At 43.7% G+C, this 24,393-nt stretch overlaps 1 protein-coding gene across 3 annotated transcripts in view; it reads left to right on the plus strand.

The window, feature by feature from the left end:
• Positions 1–21,205, plus strand: part of LOC137378702 (cocaine esterase-like) — a 74,076-nt gene extending 52,871 nt beyond the window's left edge. The window contains exons 10-14 of one of the 3 annotated variants that reach the window (XM_068049051.1): positions 7,566–7,710; positions 8,730–8,879; positions 11,745–11,817; positions 16,011–16,152; positions 20,539–21,205. In XM_068049051.1, coding sequence (XP_067905152.1) covers positions 7,566–7,710; positions 8,730–8,879; positions 11,745–11,817; positions 16,011–16,152; positions 20,539–20,673 — 645 coding nt within the window. In that variant the 3' untranslated portion in view covers positions 20,674–21,205. The other 2 variants (XM_068049053.1, XM_068049052.1) reach the window with 2 other exon arrangements.
• Positions 21,206–24,393: the final 3,188 nt, after the last annotated feature.

A 24,393-nucleotide genomic window follows, 5' to 3' on the forward strand; every position in this document is an offset into this window, starting at 1 on the left:
TCCACCACCTCCTCGAGCAGCTCATTCCAGATACCCACTATTCTTTGTGTGAAAAATTTACCCCTTTGATCCCCTTTAAACCTCCTCCCTCTCACCTTAAATCTATGCCCTCTAGTTTTAGTCACCCCTGCCATGGGAAACAGACTCTGGCTATCTACCCTATCTATGCCTCTCATAATTTTATATACCTCTATCATGTCCCCTCTCAGCCTCCTTCGCTCCAGTGAAAACAGACCCAGCCTATCCAACCTCTCTTTATAACTCAAGCCCTCCAAACCAGGCAACATCCTTGTGAATCTTTACTGCACCCTCTCTAGCTTAATCACATCTTTCCTTTAGTGCGGCAACCAGAACTGCACACAGTACTCCAAATGCGGCCTAACCAACGTTATGTACAACTGTAACATGACGTCCCAACTCTTGTACTCAATGCCTCGGCTGATGAAGGCAAGCATGCCATACGCCTTCTTCACCACCCTGTCTACCTGTGTTGCCACTTTCAGGGAACTATGTACTTGCACCCCAAGATCTCTCTGCTCAAGAACACTCCCCAGGGCCCTGCCATTCACTGTATATGTCCTGCCCTGGTTTAACTTCCCAAAATGCATCACTTCACACTTGTCTGCGTTAAATTCCATTTGCCAATCCCTTGCCCACTTTCCCAGTTGATCTATATCCTGTTGTGGCCTTAGACGACCTTCTTCACTGTCCACTATACCACCAATTTTGGTTTCATCTGCAAACTTACTAATCATGCCCCCTACATTCACATCCGAGTCATTAATATATATGAAAAACAACAGAGGGCCCAGCACCGATCCCTGCGGCACACCACTGGTCACCGGCCTCCAATCTGAAAAACAACCCTCCACTGCCACCCTCTGCCTCCTATCACCAAGCCAATTTGTATCCAATTGGCTAGCTCACCCTGGATCCCGTGTGTTCGAACCTTCTGGACCAGCCTACCATGCGGGACCTTGTCAAAGGCCTTGCTAAAGTCCATGTAGACAAAGTCCATCGCCCCAACCTCGTCAATCCTCTTGGTTACCTCCTCAAAAAACTCAATCAAATTCGTGAGACATGATTTCCCATGCACAAAGCCATGCTGACTATCCCTAATCAGACCATGCCTTTCCAAATGCATATAAATCCTGTCTCTCAGAAACCCCTCCAATAACATTCCCACCACTGATGTAAGGCTCACCGGCCTGTAGTTCCCTGGCATATCCCTGCTGCCATTCTTAAATAAAGGCACAACATTAGCTATCTTCCAGTCTTCTGGTACCTCACCCGTGGCTAACGATGATACAAAAATCTCTGCCAGTGCCCCAGCAATCTCCTCACTTGCTTCCCATAGCATCCTAGGATACACCTGGTGAGGCCCTGGGGATTTATCACCTTAATGTGCTTCAAAACCTCCAACATCTCCTCCTTTGTAATGTTAAGATGCTCCAGGATATCGGTGTTCCCTCCCTTGAACTCACTAGATTCCATGACCACCTCCATGATAAATACAGATGAGAAGTATTCATTTAAGACCTCGCCCATTTCCCGTGGCTCCACACATAGATTGCCGCACTGATCCTTAAGGGGACCTACTCTCTCCCTAGCTACCCTTTTACTCTTAATATATTTTTCGAATCTTTAAGGATTCTCCTTTATCTTATCTGCCAGGGAAATCTCATGGCCCCTTTTCGCCCTCCTAATTTCCTTCTTAAGTGTACTCCTACATCCCCTATACTCCTCGAGGGACTCGCTTGATCCCAGCTGCCTGTACCTGACATATGCCTCCTTCTTTGTCCTGACCAGACCCTCTCTATCCCTCGTCAACCAAGGTTCCCTAAACTTGCCAGCCTTGCCCTTCCATCTAACAGGAACATGCCGGCCCTGAACTCTTCCTATCTCAAAGAAAAGAACAAAGAACAAAGAAAATTACAGCACAGGAACAGGCCCTTTGGCCCTCCAAACCTGCGCTGATCCAGATCCTCTATCTAAACATGTCGCCTATTTTCTAAGGGTCTGTATCTCTTTGCTTCCTGCCCATTCATGTATCTGTGTAGATACATCTTAAAAGACCCTATCGTGCCCGCGTCTACCACCTCCGCTGGCAACGCGTTCCAGGCACCCACCACCCTCTGCGTAAAGAACTTTCCACGCATATCCCCCCTAAACTTTTCCCCTCTCACTTTGAACTCGTGACCCCTAGTAATTGAATCCCCCACTCTGGGAAAAAGCTTCTTGCTATCCACCCTGTCTATACCTCTCATGATTTCGTACACCTCAATCAGGTCCCCCCTCAACCTCCATCTTTCTAATGAAAATAATCCTAATCTGCTCAACCTCTCTTCATAGCTAGCGCCCTCCATACCAGGCAACATCCTGGTGAACCTCCTCTGCACCCTCTCCAAAGCATCTACATCCTTTTGGTAATGTGGCGACCAGAACTGCACGCAGTATTCCAAATGTGGCCGAACCAAAGTCTTATACAACTGTAACATGACCTGCCAACCCTTGTACTCAATACCCCGTCCGATGAAGGAAAGCATGCCGTATGCCTTCTTGACCACTCTATTGACCTGCGTTGCCATCTTCAGGGAACAATGGACCTGAACACCCAAATCTCTCTGGACATCAATTTTCCCCAGGACTTTTCCATTCACTGTATAGTTCACTCTTGAATTGGATCTTCCAAAATGCATCATCTCGCATTTGCCCTGATTGAACTCCATCTGCCATTTCTCTGCCCAACTCTCCAATCTATCTATATTCAGCTGTATTCTCTGACAGTCCCCTTCACTATCTGCTACTCCACCAATCTTAGTGTCGTCTGCAAACTTGCTAATCAGACCACCTATACTTTCCTCCAAATCATTTATGTATATCACAAACAACAGTGGTCCCAGCACGGATCCCTGTGGAACACCACTGGTCACACGTCTCCATTTTGAGAAACTCCCTTCCACTGCTACTCTCTGTCTCCTGTTGCCCAGCCAGTTCTTTATCCATCTAGCTGGTACACCCAGGACCCCATGCGACTTCACTTTCTCCATCAGCCGACCATGGGGAACCTTATCAAACGCCTTACTGAAGTCCATGTATATGACATCTACAGCCCTTCCCTCATCAATCAACTTTGTCACTTCCTCAAACAATTCTATTAAGTTGGTAAGACATGACCTTCCCTGCACAAAACCATGTTGCCTATCACTGATAAGCCCATTTTCTTCCAAATGGGAATAGATCCTATCCCTCAGTATCTTCTCCCTACCCCTGACGTCAGGCTCACCGGTCTATAATTACCTGGATTTTCCCTGCTACCCTTCTTAAACAAGGGGACAACATTAGCAATTCTCCAGTCCTCCGGGACCTCACCCGTGTTTAAGGATGCTGCAAAGATATCTGTTAAGGCCCCAGCTATTTCCTCTCTCGCTTCCCACAGTAACCTGGGATAGATTCCATCCGGACCTGGGGACTTGTCCACCTTAATGCCTTTTAGAATACCCAACACTTCCTCCCTCCTTATGCCGACTTGACCTAGAGTAATCAAACATCTGTCCCTAACCTCAACATCCGTCATGTCCCCCTCCTCGGTGAATACCGATGCAAAGTACTCGTTTAGAATCTCACCCATTTTCTCTGACTCCACGCATAACTTTCCTCCTTTGTCCTTGAGTGGGCCAATCCTTTCTCTAGTTACCCTCTTGCTCCTTATATATGAATAAAAGGCTTTGGGATTTTCCTTAACCCTGTTTGCTAAAGATATTTCATGACCCCTTTTAGCCCTCTTAATTCCTCGTTTCAGATTGGTCCTACATTCCCGATATTCTTTCAAAGCTTCGTCTTTCTTCAGCCGCCTAGACCTTATGTATGCTTCCTTTTTCCTCTTAGCTAGTCTCACAATTTCACCTGTCATCCATGGTTCCCTAATCTTGCCATTTCTGTCCCTCATTTTCACAGGAACCTGTCTCTCCTGCACGCTAATCAACCTCTCTTTAAAAGCCTCCCACATATCAAATGTGGATTTACCTTCAAACAGCTGCTCCCAATCTACATTTCTCAGCTCCTGCCGAATTTTGGTATAGTTGGTCTTCCCCCAATTTAGCACTCTTCCTTTAGGACCACTCTCGTCTTTGTCCATGAGTATTCTAAAACTTACGGAATTGTGATCACTATTCCCAAAGTAGTCCCCTACTGAAACTTCAACCACCTGGCCGGGCTCATTTCCCAACACCAGGTCCAGTATGGCCCCTTCCCGAGTTGGACTATTTACATACTGCTCTAGAAAACCCTCCTGGATGCTCCTTACAAATTCTGCTCCATCTAGACCTCTAACACTAAGTGAATCCCAGTCAATGTTGGGAAAATTAAAATCTCCTATCACCACCACCCTGTTGCTCCTACATCTTTCCATAATCTGTTTACACATTTGTACCTTTATCTCACGCTCGCTGTTGGGAGGCCTGTAGTACAGCCCCAACATTGTTACTGCACCCTTCCTATTTCTGAGTTCTGCCCATATTGCCTCACTGCTCGAGTCCTCCATAGTGCCCTCCTTCAGCACAGCTATGATATCCTCTTTGACCAGTAATGCAACTCCTCCACCCATTTTACCTCCCTCTCTATCCCGCCTGAAGCATCGATATCCTGGGATATTTAGTTGCCAATCATGCCCTTCCCTCAACCAAGTCTCAGTAATAGCAATAACATCATACTCCCAGGTACTAATCCAGGCCCTAAGTTCATTTGCCTGACCTACTACACTTCTTGCATTAAAACAAATGCACCTCAGACCACCAGTCCCTTTGCGTTCATCATCTGCTCCCTGTCTATTCTTTCCCTTTGTCACGCTGACTTCATTATCTAGTTCCTTACAGGCTTTAGTTACAACCTCCTTACTGTCCACTGACCTCTTCATTTGGTTCCCATCCCCCTGCCACATTAGTTTAAACCCTCCCCAACAACGTTAGCAAAAGCACCCCCAAGGACATTGGTTCCAGTCCGGCCCAGGTGTAGACCATCCAGTTTGTAATAGTCCCACCTCCCCCAGAACCGGTCCCAATGTCCCAAAAACCTGAACCCCTCCCTCCTGCACCATCTCTCAAGCCACGCATTCATTCTGACTATTCTTTCATTTCTACTCTATCACGTGGCACTGGTAGCAATCCTGAGATTACTACCTCTGAGGTCCTACTTTTTAACTTGGCTCCTAACTCCCTAAATTCTGCTTGTAGGACCTCATCCCGCTTTTCACCTATATCATTGGTGCCTATGTGCACAATGACAACTGGCTGTTCACCCTCCCCTTTCAGAATGTTCTGCAGCCGATCTGAGACATCCCTGACCCGTGCACCTGGGAGGCAACATACCATTCGGGAGTCTTGTTTTCGACCACAGAACCGCCTATCTACTCCCCTTACAATTGAATCCCCGATGACTATAGCCCTTCCACTCTTTTTCCCGCCCTTCTGAACAGCAGAGCCAGCCACGGTGCCATGAACCTGGCTACTGCTGCCTTCCCCTGGTGAGCCATCTCCCTCAACATTATCCAAAACGGTATACTTGTTTTGGAGGGAGATGACCGCAGGGGACTCCTGCGCTGCCTTCCTGCTCTTTCTCTGCCTTTTGGTCACCCATTCCCTTTCTCCCTCAGCAATCCTAATCTGCGGTGTGACCAATTCGCTAAACATGCTATCCACGACCTCCTCAGCATCCTGGATGCTCCAAGGTGAGTCCATCCGCAGCCCCAGAGCCGTCATGCGGTCTAACAAGAGCTGCAGCTGGACACACTTCCAGCACATGAAGGAGTCAGGGACATCAGCCATGTCACTGAGCTCCCACATTGAGCAAGAGGAGCATAACACGGGTCTGAGATCTCCTGCCATTTTCAATCTTAAGCTTAAGTTAGTCTTAACTTAGATAAACGAAAATCTCACTTTTAAAAGCCTCCCACTTGCCAGACGTCCCTTTGCCTGGAAACAGCCTCTCCATCACCATCTCTGATTTGTCATACTACTTGTCCAACATCCAATACTGGATAAGCAGAAATTTCCTCCAATTAAATATTGGGAAGACTGAAGCCATTGTCTTCATTCCCTGTTCCAGACTCTGTTTCCTCATTCCCGACTCCTTCCCTTTCCTGGCAACTGTCTGAGGTTGAATCAGTCTGTTCACTACATTCGTGCCATATTTGACCCCAAGTTGAGCTTTCAAACACATATCCACACTGTCACTAAGACAGTGTATTTCCACCTCCCTAACTTCTCCTGTCTCTGCCCCCATCTCAGCTCTTCTGCTGCTGAAGCCCTCATCCATGCCTTTGTAACCTCCAGACTTGACTATTCTAATGCTCCCCTAGCCTCCCACCCACATTCTATCCTCGTTAAGCTTAAGGTCATCCAAAACTCTGCTGCCGTGTCCTAACTTGTATCACATGCCGTTCACCCATCACCCCGTGCTCACTTACCCACATCGGCTCCCAGTTAAACCATGTCTCAATTTTAAAATTCTTATCCTTGTTTAAATCCCTCTATGGCGTCACTCCCTCCCTATCACCGTAATCTCATCCAGCCCCACAACTGTCCGAGGTATCTGTGCTCCTCTAATTCCAGCCTCTTGAGCATCCCTGATTTTAATTGATCCACCATTGGCATCCGTGCTGTCAGCTGCCTGAGCCCCAAGCTCTGGGAAACCCTCCCTACACCTCTCCGCCTTTCTAACTGGCTTTCCTCTTCTAAGACATTCCTTTATACCGAGATCTTTGGCTAAACTTTTAGCCATCTGCCCTAATATCTCCACATGTGGCTCAGTATCATATCTTATTTTATAATATCTCTGTGACCTTTTATTATGTTAAAGGCACAATATAAATACAAATTGTTGTTATTTGCCATTTTGAATTGCTGGAAAGAATGATTTGGGTGCAATGAGTTTTGAATTTGACACAAAGCGGAGTGGGGTGGGGGGGGAAGTGTCGGGCAGTGAGTTTCGAGCTTAGGAAAAAGAGAAGAGAATTCAGGGGTAAACTGACTGTAGTATTACAGACAAAATAAGAGAAGATTGTGACGAGAGGTTGCAGGCTAAAGAAAGATCATCTATTGGAAGACAAGTTTTATCTGTCATTCTAATCCAGAACACAACCTCTCTAGCTATGCACATTTAATGCCTCAGAGATCTAGTGTTTAGTTTTACTGCCACAGTAACTCACTTGGTGCACTTCCAGGCTCCAATGTCTGAGGGACAAATACTGGGAAGGGGAGTCCAGTGAGTGTGAGCCTAGCTCAGTCAGTATTGCTCCCCTGCCTGAACCAGAAGGTCATGGTAAAAGTTTTAAGGTCATGGGTACAAGGTCGAAGGTCAGGGATACAAGATCTATGTCAGGAGTACAAAGTCCAAGCTTTATAAGTACAGACCCCACCCCAGGACCTGAAAGGGGCTCTTATTATTATCATCTCTTATTATCATCCCTCTCATTATTATGATCTCTATCCGATGCTGATTGACCTGCTCGGTATTTACTTGTTTCAATTTTGTTTTCCGGACACACAGTAATTTAACATTCTGATTAGTTTGGTGAAGAGAACGGAGACCTGATTTTTGATGAATACTTTAAGGAGGTACACGACCCTGACCTTCTGAAAGAACGTTACCTTGACTTGTTCGGTGATGTGTTTATCGCTATTCCCACTCTGAGAGCAGCTCAGTATTACAGAGGTGAGTGAGAAGTGTTGGCATTGGGAGATGTCCTGGCCATAGTTAACATCAATGCAGAGAATGCAAGAGAGTAAATGTCCTTTTATATTTATATAGTTTACCTGGGTCAAGAATACTACACAATCAGAGTGAATGGGAAGGGGTTGAGTTCAATGGGATTGTGTACAATGGGAGTGAATGGGAAAGGGTTTGGGTCCATTGGGATTGTGTACAATGGGAGTGAATGGGAAGGTATTTTAGGTCCATTGGGATTGCGTACAATGGGAGTGAATGGGAAGGTGTTTTAGGTCCATTGGGAATGTGTACAATGGGAGTGAATGGGAAGGGGTTTGGGTCCATTGGGATTGTGTACAATGGGAGTGAATGGGAAGGTATTTTAGGTCCATTGGGATTGCGTACAATGGGAGTGAATGGGAAGGTGTTTTAGGTCCATTGGGATTGTGTACAATGGAAGTGAATGGGAAGAGGTTTGGGTCCATTGGGATTGTGTACAATGGGAGTGAATGGGAAGGGGTTTGGGTCCATTGGGATTGTGTACAATGGGAGTGAATGGGAAGATGTTTACATCCATCGGGATTGTGTACAATGGGAGTGAATGGGAAGGGGTTTGGGTCCATAGGGATTGTGTACAATGGGAGTGAATGGGAAGGGGTCTGGGTCCATTGGGATTGTGTACAATGGGAGTGAATGGGAAGAGGTTTGGGTCCATTGGGATTGTGTACAATGGGAGTGAATGGGAAGGGGTCTGGGTCCATTGGGATTGTGTACAATGGGAGTGAATGGGAAGGGGTTTGGGTCCATTGGGATTGTGTACAATGGGAGTGAATGGGAAGGGGTTTGGGTCCATTGGGATTGTGTACAATGGGAGTGAATGGGAAGATGTTTACATCCATCGGGATTGTGTACAATGGGAGTGAATGGGAAGGGGTTTGGTCCATTGGGATTCCAGGTTGGAGTTGGTTTGTGTTTGCTTTTATCCACTGGTGTATCAGTAACTCTGTCTGATGTTTTGTTTGCAGATGCTGGAAACCCCGTGTTTTTATATGAATTCCAGCACCGTGCAAGCTTCTATAAGACAAGAATACCCCAATTCACGAGAGCTCCTCATGGGGCTGAGCTGTCCTTTGTCTTTGGGGGGGCCTTCATCCCTGTTTTTGATGTGTTACTGGGTAAGGAGCTAAAAATCTCCATCGAATTATAATGATCAGTATTTAAGTGCAGGTTTGGTAGTTTATGGATTGACAGCCCAGAACTTATGAGCTCATGGAAAACTGTGCTATGAAATTGAATAAATTTGGTTAATAGTTTGCTGACACCAGGAAATAAATACCATCAAACACTGCCATTTGCTGTAAAGATCCAACTAGTTCCCAATCAGAACCTGCTTCCCTATCCAGTGTGGCTTACATGTTTCTACAGTGCAACACGGCATGGTTGGCACTGAACATCTTGTGAGGTGACGTGGACACTCAGTTGTACAAGTCACTGCGGAACATTCAAGAAGACGCAACACCATCTTCCCAGGGCAACTATGGGAAGACAATGAATGTGTCTTAAATATCCTGTTTCTAAATTCTTTTAAAAAAAAATCAAAACACCATTTAGGTGCAATACTACTTGCTGCAAGGTTGTGAAAAATTAAACTCATAAAATTCATTGGATGTGGAAAGGATATTTCATCTTGTGGGAGAATCTAGAACTAGGGGTCACTGTTTAAAAATAAGGGGTCACCCATTTAAGACAGAGATGAGGCGAAATATTTTCTCTGAGGGTCATGAGTCTTTATTTAATTTTTTATTTAAAGATACAGCACTGAAACAGGCTCTTCGGCCCACTGAGTCTTTGGCGACCAACAACTACCCATTTATACTAATCCTGCATTAATCCCATGTTCCCTACCACATCCCTACACTAGGTGCAATTTACCTTTCAACCTGCAAGTCTTTGGTAGGAAACTGGAGCACCCGGCAGATACCCACACACTCACAGGGAGAACTTGCAAACTCTGCACAGGCAGTACCCAGAACTGAACCCGGGTCGCTGGAGCTGTGAGATTGAGGTCCTAACCTCTGCACCATTGTGCCACCCTTTGGGGCTCGCTTCCTCAAAAGGCAGTGGAAGCAGAGTCTTTGAATATTTTTAAGGCAGAGGTAGATAGATTCTTGATAAGCAAGGGGGTGAAAGGTTATTGGGGGTAGGTAGGTAGCCATGAACTTATTGAATGGCGGAGCAGGCTCGAAGGGCCGAGTGGCCTACTCCTGCTCCTAATTTGTATGTTCGTATAACACTAACAGAAGAGAAAGACTATTGTCCTAATACTAATATACAAATTCCAGGAGTGTTTTTACACTGTTACATTCAGGCTCCCCTTTCGCCACTTCTCTGGTTTGACTACAACAGGGTTTATTCTTTGTTAACACAGTGATTTAACTTACCACCTCAGTGAGGGCTTGCTCCTGGTCCTTTAATATAATTGCAAGTGAACCAATCAGACAGGTTTCCTTGTGTTTAAATGAGGAAGATATAAGTTTATTATCCTTATCACTCTAAACCGGTTAAAATTACTAAACACACACACATAGATTACAGAGGGAAAAACAGAGTTGGAAGATTGGAGTAGAATCTGTAATAGATGAAATTTAAATACTGAATCTCAGTCCCAGAGTTCTTAGTTGAAATTGAAGTTCTGGCTGGGCCACGTGCATGGTTTAGGCTTGCTTCTCAGGTTCTGGAAGGCAGAAGAGGGTCTTTATCCTCGTCCCCTATTTGCTGGCTGTGTTGGGCTATAGGTTTGAGGCTTCATTGTTGCAGCTTGAGGCTTCTCTGGATCTCTACTGGAGAGAGGGAGAGAGGAGAGAGGCACTCCCTTGCTGGATTTTAGTTACTGCCTTCCTTCTGAGTCACCACTCACAATTGCCAGAGTGGCATAAGCAGTTGAATGATGACCACCTCTTTGTGTTTTAATGAGAAGTTTCTGGAATTTTCTCTGAAATTCAAAGCTCTCCCCTTAAGCTGCCCAGACATACATTGGAAGGCGGGGGGTGGGGGTGGGTGTTGTTAGGAGTGTTTGCTCTTTCAAAGTCAATGGGTGTCGATGACTTTTGACAACCACATATTGACAAGGCTATCTCAGATAATTGAATCAGAGAGCATCCCATTGTTCTGGCTAGTCTGAGTCAATCATGTTTGTTGCCATGTGCTCGGTTGCTGATTCATGTGCAAATTTCCGTGGCCATCTTGGCTGCTAGCTCTTCTGCTTAAAAATGTTATTTGTAACAATTTCCAGTAAAAGTGTCAGGCAAAATTCTACTCGATGAAATTAATATTTTCCATTTGGCATGTGCCAAATCAAGCTTGTGCTGCACACTGATGAGCATAGAAACAGGAGGAGGCCATTCAGCCCTTCGAGCCTGTTTCACCATTCAACTGGATTATGGCTGATCTGCACCTCAACTCCATTTACCTGCCTTTGCCCCAAATCCTTTAACAACCTTAGCCAACAAAAATCTGTTAATCTCTGTCTTTCATTTTTCAGTGTATCCCCAGTATCCACAGCCAGTTAGGGGAGGGAGTTCCAGATTTGCACTACTATTTGTCTTTTTCAAGACTTACGATCAAGTTTATTTGCCCAGGGAAGTTTAAGCAATCACATATCATAGTGTGACACTTTAAAAAAAAATTCATTCATAGGATGTGGGCGTCACTGGCCAGGCCAGCATTTATTGCCCATCCCTAATTGCCCTGGAGAAGGTGATGGTGGTGAGCTGCCTTCTTGAACCGCTGCAGTCCATGTGGTGTATGTGCACCCACAGTGCTGTTAGGAAGGGAGTTCCAGGATTTTGACCCAGCGACAGTGAAGGAACGGCGATATAGTTCCAAGTCAGGATGGTGTGTGACTTGGAGGGGAACTTGCAGATGGTGGTGTTCCCTTGCACCCATTGCCCTTGTCCTTTTAGGTGATGGAAAGGGGAGTTTGTTAACTCATTGAACTACCCAAGCAATGAGTGTTGTGATTCTGTGACTTTATTTTACAGGTAACATGACTGAAGAGGAAAAGAATCTCAGCAAGGCTGTGATGTCATACTGGGCTTCTTTTGCATGGAATGGGTAAGGTTTTATTCCATTTAAGCCTCTTAACAATGTTTGCCTTTTATTTTGGATAGTTTATCAACGTATGTCAGCCAAGAGCGACGTCTCAATTCATTCCATCTTCACTGCCTCCGGAGAATACTTGGCATCAGGTGGCAGGACCGTATCTCCAACACAGAAGTCCTCGAGGTGGCCAACATCCCCAGCTTATACACACTACTGAGTCAGCGGCGCTTGAGATGGCTTGGCCATGTGAGCCGCATGGAAGATGGCAGGATCCCCAAAGACACATTGTACAGCGAGCTCGCCACTGGTATCAGACCCACCGGCCGTCCATGTCTCCGCTTTAAAGACGTCTGCAAATGCGACATGAAGTCCTGTGACATTGATCACAAGTCGTGGGAGTCAGTTGCCAGCGTTCGCCAGAGCTGGCGGGCAGCCATAAAGGCGGGGCTAAAGTGTGGCGAGTCGAAGAGACTTAGTAGTTGGCAGGAAAAAAGACAGAGGCGCAAGGGGAGAGCCAACTGTGTAACAGTCCCGACAACCAATTTTATCTGCAGCACCTGTGGAAGAGTCTGCCACTCTAGATTTGGCCTTTATAGCCACTCCAGGCGCTGCCCCACACACCACTGACCATCTCCAGGCGCTTACCCATTGTCTCTCGAGATAAGGAGGCCAAAGAAGAAGAGAGTTTATCAAGGCAAAAGCAAAACACTGCAGATGCTGGAAATCTGAAACAAAAACAGAAAATGCTGGAAATACTCAGCAGGTCAGGCAGCTGTCAGGGTTTCAGTTCCCTTCCTCCTTATGATGATTACGGAATTACAAGAACAAAATACGGGTGACAAAACAGGTTTTGGTTCCACCTAAATTTGTTCGTTTATTAGACCAACACAACCACAGTACAAACCCCTCTATGATTTCACTGAAACTTACAATCACCCACACGGTTGGTGATTACCGGTGTTAATTGTAGGCCTGGATCTGGAAATGATTGGTCCGCGCCCTTCTTCACCTGCCTGCAGCCCTGTCACTCCAATATGACCTCCTTTTTATATTGATTCAACTCAAACATCTCCAACATATTTCCTGTTGTTCATGCTGTTCAGGTGTCCAGTAGTTAACATCTCTTATATAAAAGCAAAATACTGCGGATGCTGGAAATCTGAAACAAAAACAAGAAATGCTGGAATCACTCAGCAGGTCTGGCAGCATCTGTGGAAAGAGAAGCAGAGTTAACGTTTCGGGTCAGTGACCCTTCTTCGGAACCGAAGAAGCGTCACTGACCCGAAACGTTAACTCTGCTTCTCTTTCCACAGATGCTGCCAGACCTGCTGAGTGATTCCAGCATTTCTTGTTTTTGTTTCAGTTAACATCTCTTAGTTTGTTCTATGCATAGACCAGATGATCACTTCATTCGAGTTGAAACAATACTATCATTCCATGGCCAAATCTTTCTTTGGCTGCCTTATCTCGAGAGACAATGGGTAAGCGCCTGGAGGTGGTCAGTGGTGTGTGGAGCAGTGCCTGGAGTGGCTATAAAGGCCAATTCTAGAATGACAGGCTCTTCCACAGGTGCTGTAGAAAAATTTGTTTGTCGGGGCTGTTACACAGTTGGCTCTCCCCTTGCGCTTTTGTCTTTTTTTCCGACCAACTGCTAAGTCTCTTCGACTCGCCACACTTTAGCCCCGCCTTTATGGCTGCCCGCCAGCTCTGGCGAACGCTGGCAACTGACTCCCACGACTTGTGATCAATGTCACAAGACTTCATGTCGCGTTTGCAGACGTCTTTAAAGTGGAGACATGGACGGTCGGTGGGTCTGATACCAGTGGCGAGCTCGCTGTACAATGTGTCTTTGGGGATCCTGCCATCTTCCATGCGGCTCACATGGCCAAGCCATCTCAAGTGCCGCTGACTCAGTAGTGTGTAAAAGCTGGGGATGTTGGCCGCCTCGAGGACTTCTGTGTTGGAGATACGGTCCTGCCACCTGATGCCAAGTATTCTCCGGAGGCAGCGAAGATGGAATGAATTGAGACGTCGCTCTTGGCTGACATACGTTGTCCAGGCCTTGCTGCCATAGAGCAAGGTACTGAGGACACAGGCTTGATACACTCGGACTTTTGTGTTCCGTGTCAGTGCGCCATTTTCCCACACTCTCTTGGCCAGTCTGGACATAGCAGTGGAAGCCTTTCCCATGCGCTTGTTGATTTCTGCATCTAGAGACAGGTTACTGGTGATAGTTGAGCCTAGGTAGGTGAACTCTTGAACCACTTCCAGAGGGTGGTCGCCAATATTGATGGATGGAGCATTTCTGACGTCCTGTCCCATGATGTTAGTTTTCTTGAGGCTGATGGTTAGGCCAAATTCATTGCAGGCAGCCGCAAACCTGTCGCTGAGACTCTGCAGGCACTCTTCAGTGTGAGATGTTAAAGCAGCATCGTCAGCAAAGAGGAGTTCTCTGATGAGGACTTTCCGTACTTTGGACTTCGCTCTTAGACGGGCAAGGTTGAACAACCTGCCCCCTGATCTTGTGTGGAGGAAAATTCCTTCTTCTGAAGACTTGAACGCATGTGAAAGCAGCAGGGAGAAGAAAATCCCAAAAAGTGTGGGTGCGAGAACAAAGCCATTTCACGCCACTCAGGATAGGAAAGGGGTCTGATGAGGCACCGCCATGTTGAATTGTGGCTTTCATATTGTCATGGAATGAGGTGATGATACTTAGTAGCTTTGGTGGACATCCAATCTTTTCTAAAATAAAAACAAGAAATGCTGGAATCACTCAGCAGGTCTGGCAGCATCTGTGGAAAGAGAAGCAGAGTTAACGTTTCGGGTCAGTGACCCTTCATCGGATCCAACCTTTTCTAGTAGTCTGAAGAGACCACGTCTGCTGACGAGGTCAAAGGCTTTGGTGAGATCAATGAAAGCAATGTAGAGGGGCATCTGTTGTTCGCAGCATTTCTCCTGTATCTGACGAAGGGAGAACAGCAGGTCAACGGTCGATCTCTCTGCACAAAAGCCACACTGTGTCATTCCATGGACAAATAACCCAGATGAATATGTTCAGCTCTCATATTGTTAAAACAATCCTCCTGCTGTTTTGAGGCAATACACCTGGCTCCAAGGTTGAGGAAGGTGTGAATGACCCATCTCTCTCATGGAGAGGAACCAATCATAGTTACAATGGTCAGATTCCAGTACCATTGTCTCTGATGCTGACCTTAGTTGTATTACATTCCTTATTTGTGTTATATTGGGAATGTTTCTTGTACCGTTGTGCTGGGCAATCAGTCTTTTAATTACATCAGCCAAAGGCAGGTAATGGCTTTTCCCTGGTACCATTGTTCCAAGATAGCAGTCAGTCAACGTCCGAATCCTTTTGATGATCCACTGTCCTTTACTAAATGTCTGAATTAATCCCTTCCTGCCCAGCCCTGTGCTGTTGACTGCAGCTTGGCATTTTATAGTTCAAGAACATGTCCGTGCGCCTGGGTTTTTATATTCCATAAATTTCTCAGTTGGAGGGGATTCCAATCCTACACAGCATCTGTGGAGAAAAAAGTTAACATTTCAGGCCGATGACTTTTCATCAGAACAACTCCAGTTCTGATGAAAGGTCATCAACCTGAAACATTAACTCTGCTTCGCTCTCCACGGAAGCTGTCAGACCTGCTGAGTATTTCCAGAATTTTTTGTTTTTGTTGTGGTTTATCAAAGCACCTTGATACCAACATTGGAAATCACCACTCATATTAAGTTGAAAGACCTTGAATTTCCCATTGCTAGGGAACCAGAAAGAAAGAAGAAAGAAAAACAATTATATAACACCTTTCACAATGACAGGACATCCCACCCAGAGTGCTTCACAGCCATTCAAAGGGTCCAAGTGGCCTCACAGTTGATGCAATGACTATATTCTGCATCTAGACATCTTCAACATTCTCTGCGAATAGAATAAATCCAACAGTGTAAGGATAGACCTGGCAACTACAGGCCAGTCAGCCTAACCTCGGTGTTGGATAAATGTTTAGAAAAAATAATCTAGGACATAATTAACAGACACTTGGACAAATGTGGATTAATTAAGGAAAGCCAGCGTGGATTTGTTGAGGACAAATCGTGTTTAACTAACTTGCTTGGTTGATTGGCCAGATAACCTTTTGTCTTCCACACTTTCTGTTCCAATAAAAACCATTACAATCTCTTTCTTACAGGAATCCCAACAGGAATGACTTACCAGTTTGGCCAATGAATAATGACTGTGAAAAATACATGCAGTTCAACCTGACCTTGCAAATAGGCAACAGCTTAAAGAAGGACAAACTCCATTTCTGGTCTAACAAACTTCCAAGAAAGGTTGCAAAAATACTAATCTAATTAGAAGCTCATTCCAATTCAATTCTATGTTTATCATGTCAAGAACTGTTTAACTTTGTTGGCGGGAGGGCAAGCATACATCTATACAAACACACACCCACAAACATACAAACACAACACACATAAACACACAAATACATAAACACACAAATACACAAACACAACACACATAAACACACAAATACATAAACACAACACACATAAACACATAAACACACAAATACACAAACACAACACACATAAACACACAAATACATAAACACAAATACACAAACACAACACACATAAACACACAAATACATAAACACAACACACATAAACACACAAATACATAAACACACAAATACATAAACACAACACACATAAACACACAAATACATAAACACACAAATACACAAACACAACACACAAACACACAAATACATAAACACACAAATACACAAACACAACACACGTAAACACACAAATACATAAACACACAAATACACAAACACAACACACAAACACATAAACACACAAATACACAAACACAACACACATAAACACACAAATACACAAACACAACACACATAAACACACAAATACATAAACATACAAATACACAAACACACAAATACATAAACACACAAATACACAAACACAACACACATAAACACACAAATACATAAACACACAAATACAACACACATAAACACACAAATACATAAACATACAAATACACAAACACAACACACATAAACACACAAATACATAAACATACAAATACACAAACACAACACACATAAACACACAAATACATAAACACACAAATACACAAACACAACACACATAAACACACAAATACACAAACACAACACACATAAACACACAAATACATAAACATACAAATACACAAACACAACACACATAAACACACAAATACACAAACACAACACACATAAACACACAAATACATAAACATACAAATACACAAACACAACACACATAAACACACAAATACACAAACACAACACACATAAACACACAAATACATAAACACACAAATACACAAACACAACACACATAAACACACAAATACACAAACACAACACACATAAACACACAAATACATAAACACAACACACATAAATACACAAATACACAAACAAGGTGGTTATGTTGAACTTGTATAAAACACTGGTTCAGCCTCAACTGAAGTATTGTGTCCAGTTCTGGGCACCTCACTTTAGGAAAGATGTGAAGGCATTGGAGAGAGCACAGAAAAAATTGACAAGAATGGTTCCAGGGATGAGGAACTTCAGTAAGAAAGATAAATTGGAAAAGTCAGGACTGTTTTGCTTGAAGAAGAGAAAATTGAGAGGAGATTTGATAGAGATGTTCAAAATCATGAGGAGTCTGGAAGAATTAGGGAAAATCTCTTCCCATTTATGAAAGGATCAAGAACGAAAGGGCACAGATTTAAGGTAATTGACAAACGAAGCAACAGTAACATGAGGAAAATTTTTTTCCATGCAACAAGTGGTTAAGGTCTGGAATGCGCTGCCTGAGAGTGTGGTGCAGGCAGGTTTAATCGAGGCATTCAAAAGGGAATTGCATAGTTATCCGAAAAGGAAGAATGTGCAGAGTTACAGGGAGAAGGCTGGGGAATGACACTGAGTGAATTTCTCACTCGGAGAGCTGGTGCAGACACGATGGGCTGAATGGCCTCTTTCTGTGCTGTAACGGTTCTGTGATAAACATACAAACACAACATACATAAAACAAACACGCACACACACAAACACAATACACACAGACAAAGGCAACACACACACACAAACAAGCACATACTCCTACACATTCTCAATCAATCTGAAGTTTGACACATCTTTCTCACATATTAGTTAGTTTGAGGTACAAGACCCATCCTGGTAGACATCACGGGGCAGCATAGAACAAGGAAATTGATGCCAAACACAGGGTTGAATTGGACTTTAATTGACAAGTAATTAGAAATGAACTGTAAAGCCTGGGATTGTTATATTGTAGAACTGACTGAGATCAGCACAAACCATGGATCAAACATCCAACTGTACTAGTACTGAGCATATAAAAACAAATAAAATATGGAATATTGGGATGAGAGTCATGAACAGAGTTTTTATTTAACTGTTCATAGGCTTTTGACACAATGGGGTTGAAATCACACATTACAAAGTTAAAAACAAGGCCACAAGCCTGTTTATTTTAAATAGTGGACAGAGGAGTTTCAAAGAAAATTATGTGATCATTAGTAATATTACACAGCATGGCTTCAACATGTACATGTCCAACCTTTAATCACCCTTTGTATGTAGAAGTGTTTCCTATTTTCACTCCTGAAAGATCTGGCTGTAATTTTTAGACGCTGCCCCAACCCCCTCCCATCCTCAACTCCCCAACAATTGGAATTAGTTTCTTGCTATTTACCCTATCAGTTCCCCTTAGTATCTTGAAAACTTCAATAAATCACCCCTTTACTGTCTAAATTCTGGGGAATACAACCCCAGTTTGCATAATCTCTCCTTGTAATTAACACTAAAAGTATTGACAATGATATTTGAAGAAAAAGGGTAGTTAGAGGTTATGTGGGCCCTTTAAATACAGATAGGAGTAAAACTGCAAATGCGCATAAGGAAATAGCAGAGTTGTTGAATAATTACATTGTTTCAGTCTTCACAGTAGAGGAAGAGGATAATATAGCAGGATATTCCAGGGAAACTAATAATAAATCCAGGAGTGGAACCCACTAGAGTTAATCAAAACATGAAAATAGTATTAGAAAAAATAATGGCACTAAAGACTGACAAATCCCCAGGACCTGGCAGCTTCCATCCTAAGGTTTTAGTGGAAGTGGGTGAGGAATTTGCAGAAGCCATAATCTTCCAAAGTTTGCTCCCTCTACTCAGGAAGTGTCCCTTTAGATTGGAAAATTACAAATGGAACTCCGTTATTTAAGAAAGGTGAGAGAGGGAGACCAGGGAATTTAGTCTAACATCTGTTGCGGGAAGGTTAATGGCATCAACAGTTAAGGATAGAGTGACTGAGCACTTATAGAAACATGAGCTGATTAGAGAGAGCTAGCATGTCTTTGTAAAGTGTAGGCCATGTCCAAACAATATCTAAATTTATATACCTATTCCATATCTAACCTTTATATAAAAGCTAAATTATGCAAATGAAGCACAGTGGCGCAGTGGTTAGCACTGCAGCCTCACAGCTCCAGCGACCTGGGTTCAATTCTGGGTACTGCCTGTGTGGCGTTTGCAAGTTCTCCCTGTGTCTGCGTGGGTTTCCTCCGGGTACTCCGGTTTCCTCCCACATGCCAAAGACTTGCAGGTTGATAGGTAAATTGGCCATTATAAATTGCCCCGAGTATAGGTAGGTGGTAGGGAAATATAGAGACAGGTGGGGATGTGGTAGGAATATGGGATTAGTGTATGATTAGTATAAATGGGTGGTTGATGGTCGGCACAGACTTGGTGGGCCGAAGGGCCTGTTTCAGTGCTGTATCTCTAAAACTAAACTAAACTAAAATCTGAAATAAACCAGAAATTCAGAACGTTCTGTTACAAGGTCATTGACTTGAAATATTAACTCTGTTTTTCTCTCCACATTAGCTGCCAGACTTGCTGAGTATTTCCAGCATTTTCTGCTTTAATTTCTAGCCTGTATATGTCCAACCATCGTGCTTAGTAAAGGCATGTCCTATTCATAACTTGAAACATGGGTTGTATTCAGCACAGAATCTGCTGGAGCTGAATTTTCTTTTTAAATGAACCACAATGGACATTCAAATACTGCATGAGATGGCTGCAAAGAGTCAGGTGACTTTTGCAATTTAGGTCCCAGACTCGGAAGTATCACAAGCATCCGGAAAGTTCCTAATTGAATGACCAGGGGTGGAGAGCCTCCCTTGAATGGACATACCAAGATGAAACCATTTGTGGATATCCCACCTCCTATTGCATGTAGTCTTACCCAAAACTCAAAATCTATGGACTCCTAGACTCACTGTCTCTGAGCTCAGAACATAACAAAGAGAGTTGCAAGCAACGAGCTAAATCAGAAAGAGAGGTGAATGGCCACCATCCATCCCCCATTGTGTAGCAATAGCTTCAACCTTCAAATCATTCTGGGTGGACAATAGAAGTATTGATCAGGTGGTCCCCTGACCAAAACTACTCACAGCTTATGAACCTTATTACTCCAAACACCAGGGAGAACAAAACTACTCAGTGTGAAGACAACAGCTGCAGAGACAACAGCAAAGATAAAACACCTATGCCTTAAAGCTAAAGACTACAACATCTTAATGTCTCCAACCCTGTTCCTTTTCAAGTCCAGCAGTATAGAAAACCGACCCCCGGTAATGAGACTACAAGCAACTCACTTCACGACTGGCTGAAAATCCACCTCTTCAAGAGAATCCTGCATCGACTTCGATATTCAACTCCAGCTATCGAATCCACCCAGGACTGAAAACGCGTTCTTCACCGCACCCGCAACGCATGCCTTTTCCCCGGGTAGAGACAAAATCATGCGACTTACAAACTATTCCTTTGTTTGTAGTTGGTAAAAGTGTACTATCCTCTTTAACGGCTTTCTTTCTCGAGTGTGCGTGTGTGAGAGTGGTGACTGAGTGAGTGACGTAGCATTAGACTTTCGGGATGAATGTGTGAATAAAAATAATCCTCTTTATTCCAACCCATGAAAAGCTGCTGCTGGTTATTCACATTGGCTACACACTCAAGGGTTAAGAAACACACACATCTTCCTTGTCCAAAAAAACACACTGACTATGTAGTAGTATAAGGGTCTGAAAGGGTTAACATTTGTGGCAGTGATGTTGTATGATTGCCTTGAGAGTGATGTCCGTTTAAGATCGAGAGAATGCTGATGAGCTGAGTACCAGATGTGGTCATGTGACTACAAGCCACAGTCACTCTGCAACTGTAACACCCAGACGAAGGTTCTGTACATAGTTTGCTCTGTACTGTATATACTTGTTTAGTTTTTAATAAACCTGTTAAAGATCTTCAACGAATTGGACTCCACGTATCTCATTATGTTGCATAAGACAATATAGAGAACTCATTACATGGTGGCACTTGTGGTGATAACACAAGATTTATTCTTGAAGACCACAGGTAAACAGTTGTGAAAACGACCCTTCCTGCAGCCAAAAGAGAGCAAGTTCGAAATAAATACTGGCCCAAACAGTGGAAAGAAGAAAGGACTTACCTCTAGTTGTAGAAGACAGAGCACTAAATCTCAGGCTACAAATAAATTCCTGCGATTGGGTGAGTCATTTTGCCAATGGTTGAGGGATCCCTGTTTAAAAAAACAAGCTTTGAAGTGCTTAAAAAATACGTTTTTTTCCAAAGGCTCCATGGAAAAGAAAAAAAATGGGGAAAAGCCAATTACTCTCTCAGGCTGATTGAGGTCGGTGCCATTACAGGAGGCATCCGATAGTAAAAAAGAAAGCACGGGAAACCCCCGATCCATTCACGCAGCCACAGCTGAAAAAACATTAAACCACTTGAGCGTGAAGAATACAAATAAACTCGAGCACAAAAAAAGTAATTCAACTGACTATTGAACAGCTGTGTAAACAAACAAGCTCGAGCGCTGAAAGCAATAAACGGAGAACACTGTCAAACACCTGCTACTCTCCATCAAACAGCCAGTCTAAATAACAGAGAATTTCTTAAAGAGGAAACAGCACAGCATGAATAGAACAAGATTTAAAACCAGTTTGAAACCACAAATAGAAAATTCATAATAACTACACTGCTGAAGGCATACACAGAGCTGTACAAAGTTAAATATAGAGCAGAAAGCAAAAGAATAGCTGGAAGATGGATATCAAATTTCCAAACATGAAATGGAAGGTCACTGATATCCTAGCTGGGTTCAAATGTTGTAAACAATGAATGCAGTTATCCTTTACAGGCCAAGCAATGGTAGAACCAGAGAAACAGGCTATGAAAATACTGATAGTTGTTGGAAATGAGGGGTTATACAGAATCAATACCTCTGGCTTATCTGAAGAGGACCAGAAAGATCCCACAAAGATATGGAAAGTGCTAGAAGACCAGCTCTGGTTAAGAATTTTAGAATCCACTGCCTGGAATGGATGTCCTACAGGCAACAGCCACAAGAATCAATAAATCAGCCACTGTGCCCCTGTCTTCAAGATTCCTCAGCCATGGAAACAACCTCTCAGTGTCGACCCTGTCAAACCCCTTCAGAATCTCGTATGTTTCAATGAGATCTCTTCTCAGAGTATAGGCCCAATTTACTCAGCCTCTCATCATTGAACAACCCTCTCATTCCAGGAACCAATCTAGTCAACCTTCACTGTACTCCCTCCAAGGCAAGTATATCCTTCCTTAAATATGGAAACAAAAGCTACACTCCAGCTGTGGTCTCACCAAAGCCCTGTATATTTGTAGCAATACTTCCTTATTCTTGTACTCCAATCCCCTTGCAATAAAGGCCAACATACAATTTGCCTTCCTAATTGCTTGCTGTACCTGTATGTTAATGTGTTCCTTGTACGAATACACTCCAGTCTCTCAGAACATCGACATTTTAACATTTCACACCTTTTAAAAAAAAATTCTGCTTTTCTATTATTACTAAAGTGAATAACCTCAATTATACTCCATTAACCACCTTGTTGCCCACTCACTTAACCTGTCTATATCTCTATGCAGCTTTTTTGTGTCCTCTTCACAGCTTACATTCCCAAATTTACACCAGAGACTGTTTGGTGGCATTGACCTAGTAATAGAGGCCCAGGCTAATGCCCTGGGGACATGGGTTCAAACCTTGCCCACTATGGCAGCTGGTGGAATTTAAATTCAGTTAATTAATTAATTCCATTGGTGATAAAAAATCTGGAATTGACAGCTAATAGTGCCATGAAGCTATCATCGATTGTTGTAAAATACCCATCTGGTTCACTAAAGTCCTTTGGGGGTGGGGGGGAAATCTGCTGTCCTTACCTGGTCTGGCCTACATGTGACGCCAGACCCACAGCAATGTGGTTGACTTTTAACTGCCCTCTGAAATGGCCTAGCAGGCCACTCATTTCAAGGGCAATTAGCAACAAATGCTGGCCTTGCCAGCGATGCCCACATCCCATGAAAAGAATTTTAAAAATATTTGTCAGAAGATGCCTTAGTCAAGGCAATGAATGCAATTTTTCAAAAACTGAGCTGTTGGAGCAACTAATGGAGCTGGTGATTGTTTTGTCATGCTAGGACCCTGCCTGCCAAGAATGAGGCACATTAATTTTGTCATGAACATTGATTTTAAACTGTTACTGGAGTGAAGAAGGGACTTGTTAAACAGATCAGCTGTGGCTGGAAAGACATATTAACAGACAGTGGAAGGACAAAGCAGCCATTCCCTGACATATCCAACCCACAATGGACTTTTGATCACCAGACATTGAAGGTGGGGGAGCTCGCATTCCAAGTTGACTGCTAAGATGGCCGAATACACAAACGGACATGGTCAAACCAACTAGTCACATGACTAACTTGCTGGGCAACCTGAGTTTTTTGAATTTGTACAAACAGTTTGGGCAGAAAGCAAAATACTCCTGGACTGAGAAGATCTGATTTACCAGACTGATTCCTGGGTTGGCGGAACTGACGTATGAGGAGAGATTGAGTCGGTTAGGATTATATTCGCTGGAGTTCAGAAGAGTGAGGGGGGATCTCATAGAAACCTATAAAATTCTAACAGGACTTGACAGGGTAGATACAGGAAGGATGTTCCCGATGATGGGGGAGTCCAGAACCAGGGGTCATAGTGTAAGGATATGGGGTAAACCTTTCAGGACTGAGATGAGGAGAAATTTCTTCACCCAGAGAGTGGTGAGCCTGTGGAATTCACTACCACAGAAAGCAGTTGAGGCCAAAACATTGTATGTTTTCAAGAAGGAGTTAGATATAGCTCTTGGGTCTAAAGGGATCAAAGGGTATGGGGCGAAAGCCAGACAGGTTACTGAGTTGGATGATCAGCCATGATCATAATGAATGGCGGAGCAGGCTCGAAGGGCGAAATGGCCCACTGCTGCTCCTATTTTCTATGTTTCTATGTTTCTATCTCTCCTGACTGGCTCACCACAGCCTCTCCTGTCTGTTTGCTCCCATCTCTTTCTCACAAGCCTCTGAATCCACTGAA

The sequence above is a fragment of the Heterodontus francisci genome, chromosome 17 (assembly GCF_036365525.1).
Source record: "Heterodontus francisci isolate sHetFra1 chromosome 17, sHetFra1.hap1, whole genome shotgun sequence".
Taxonomy (NCBI): Eukaryota; Metazoa; Chordata; class Chondrichthyes; order Heterodontiformes; family Heterodontidae; genus Heterodontus; species Heterodontus francisci.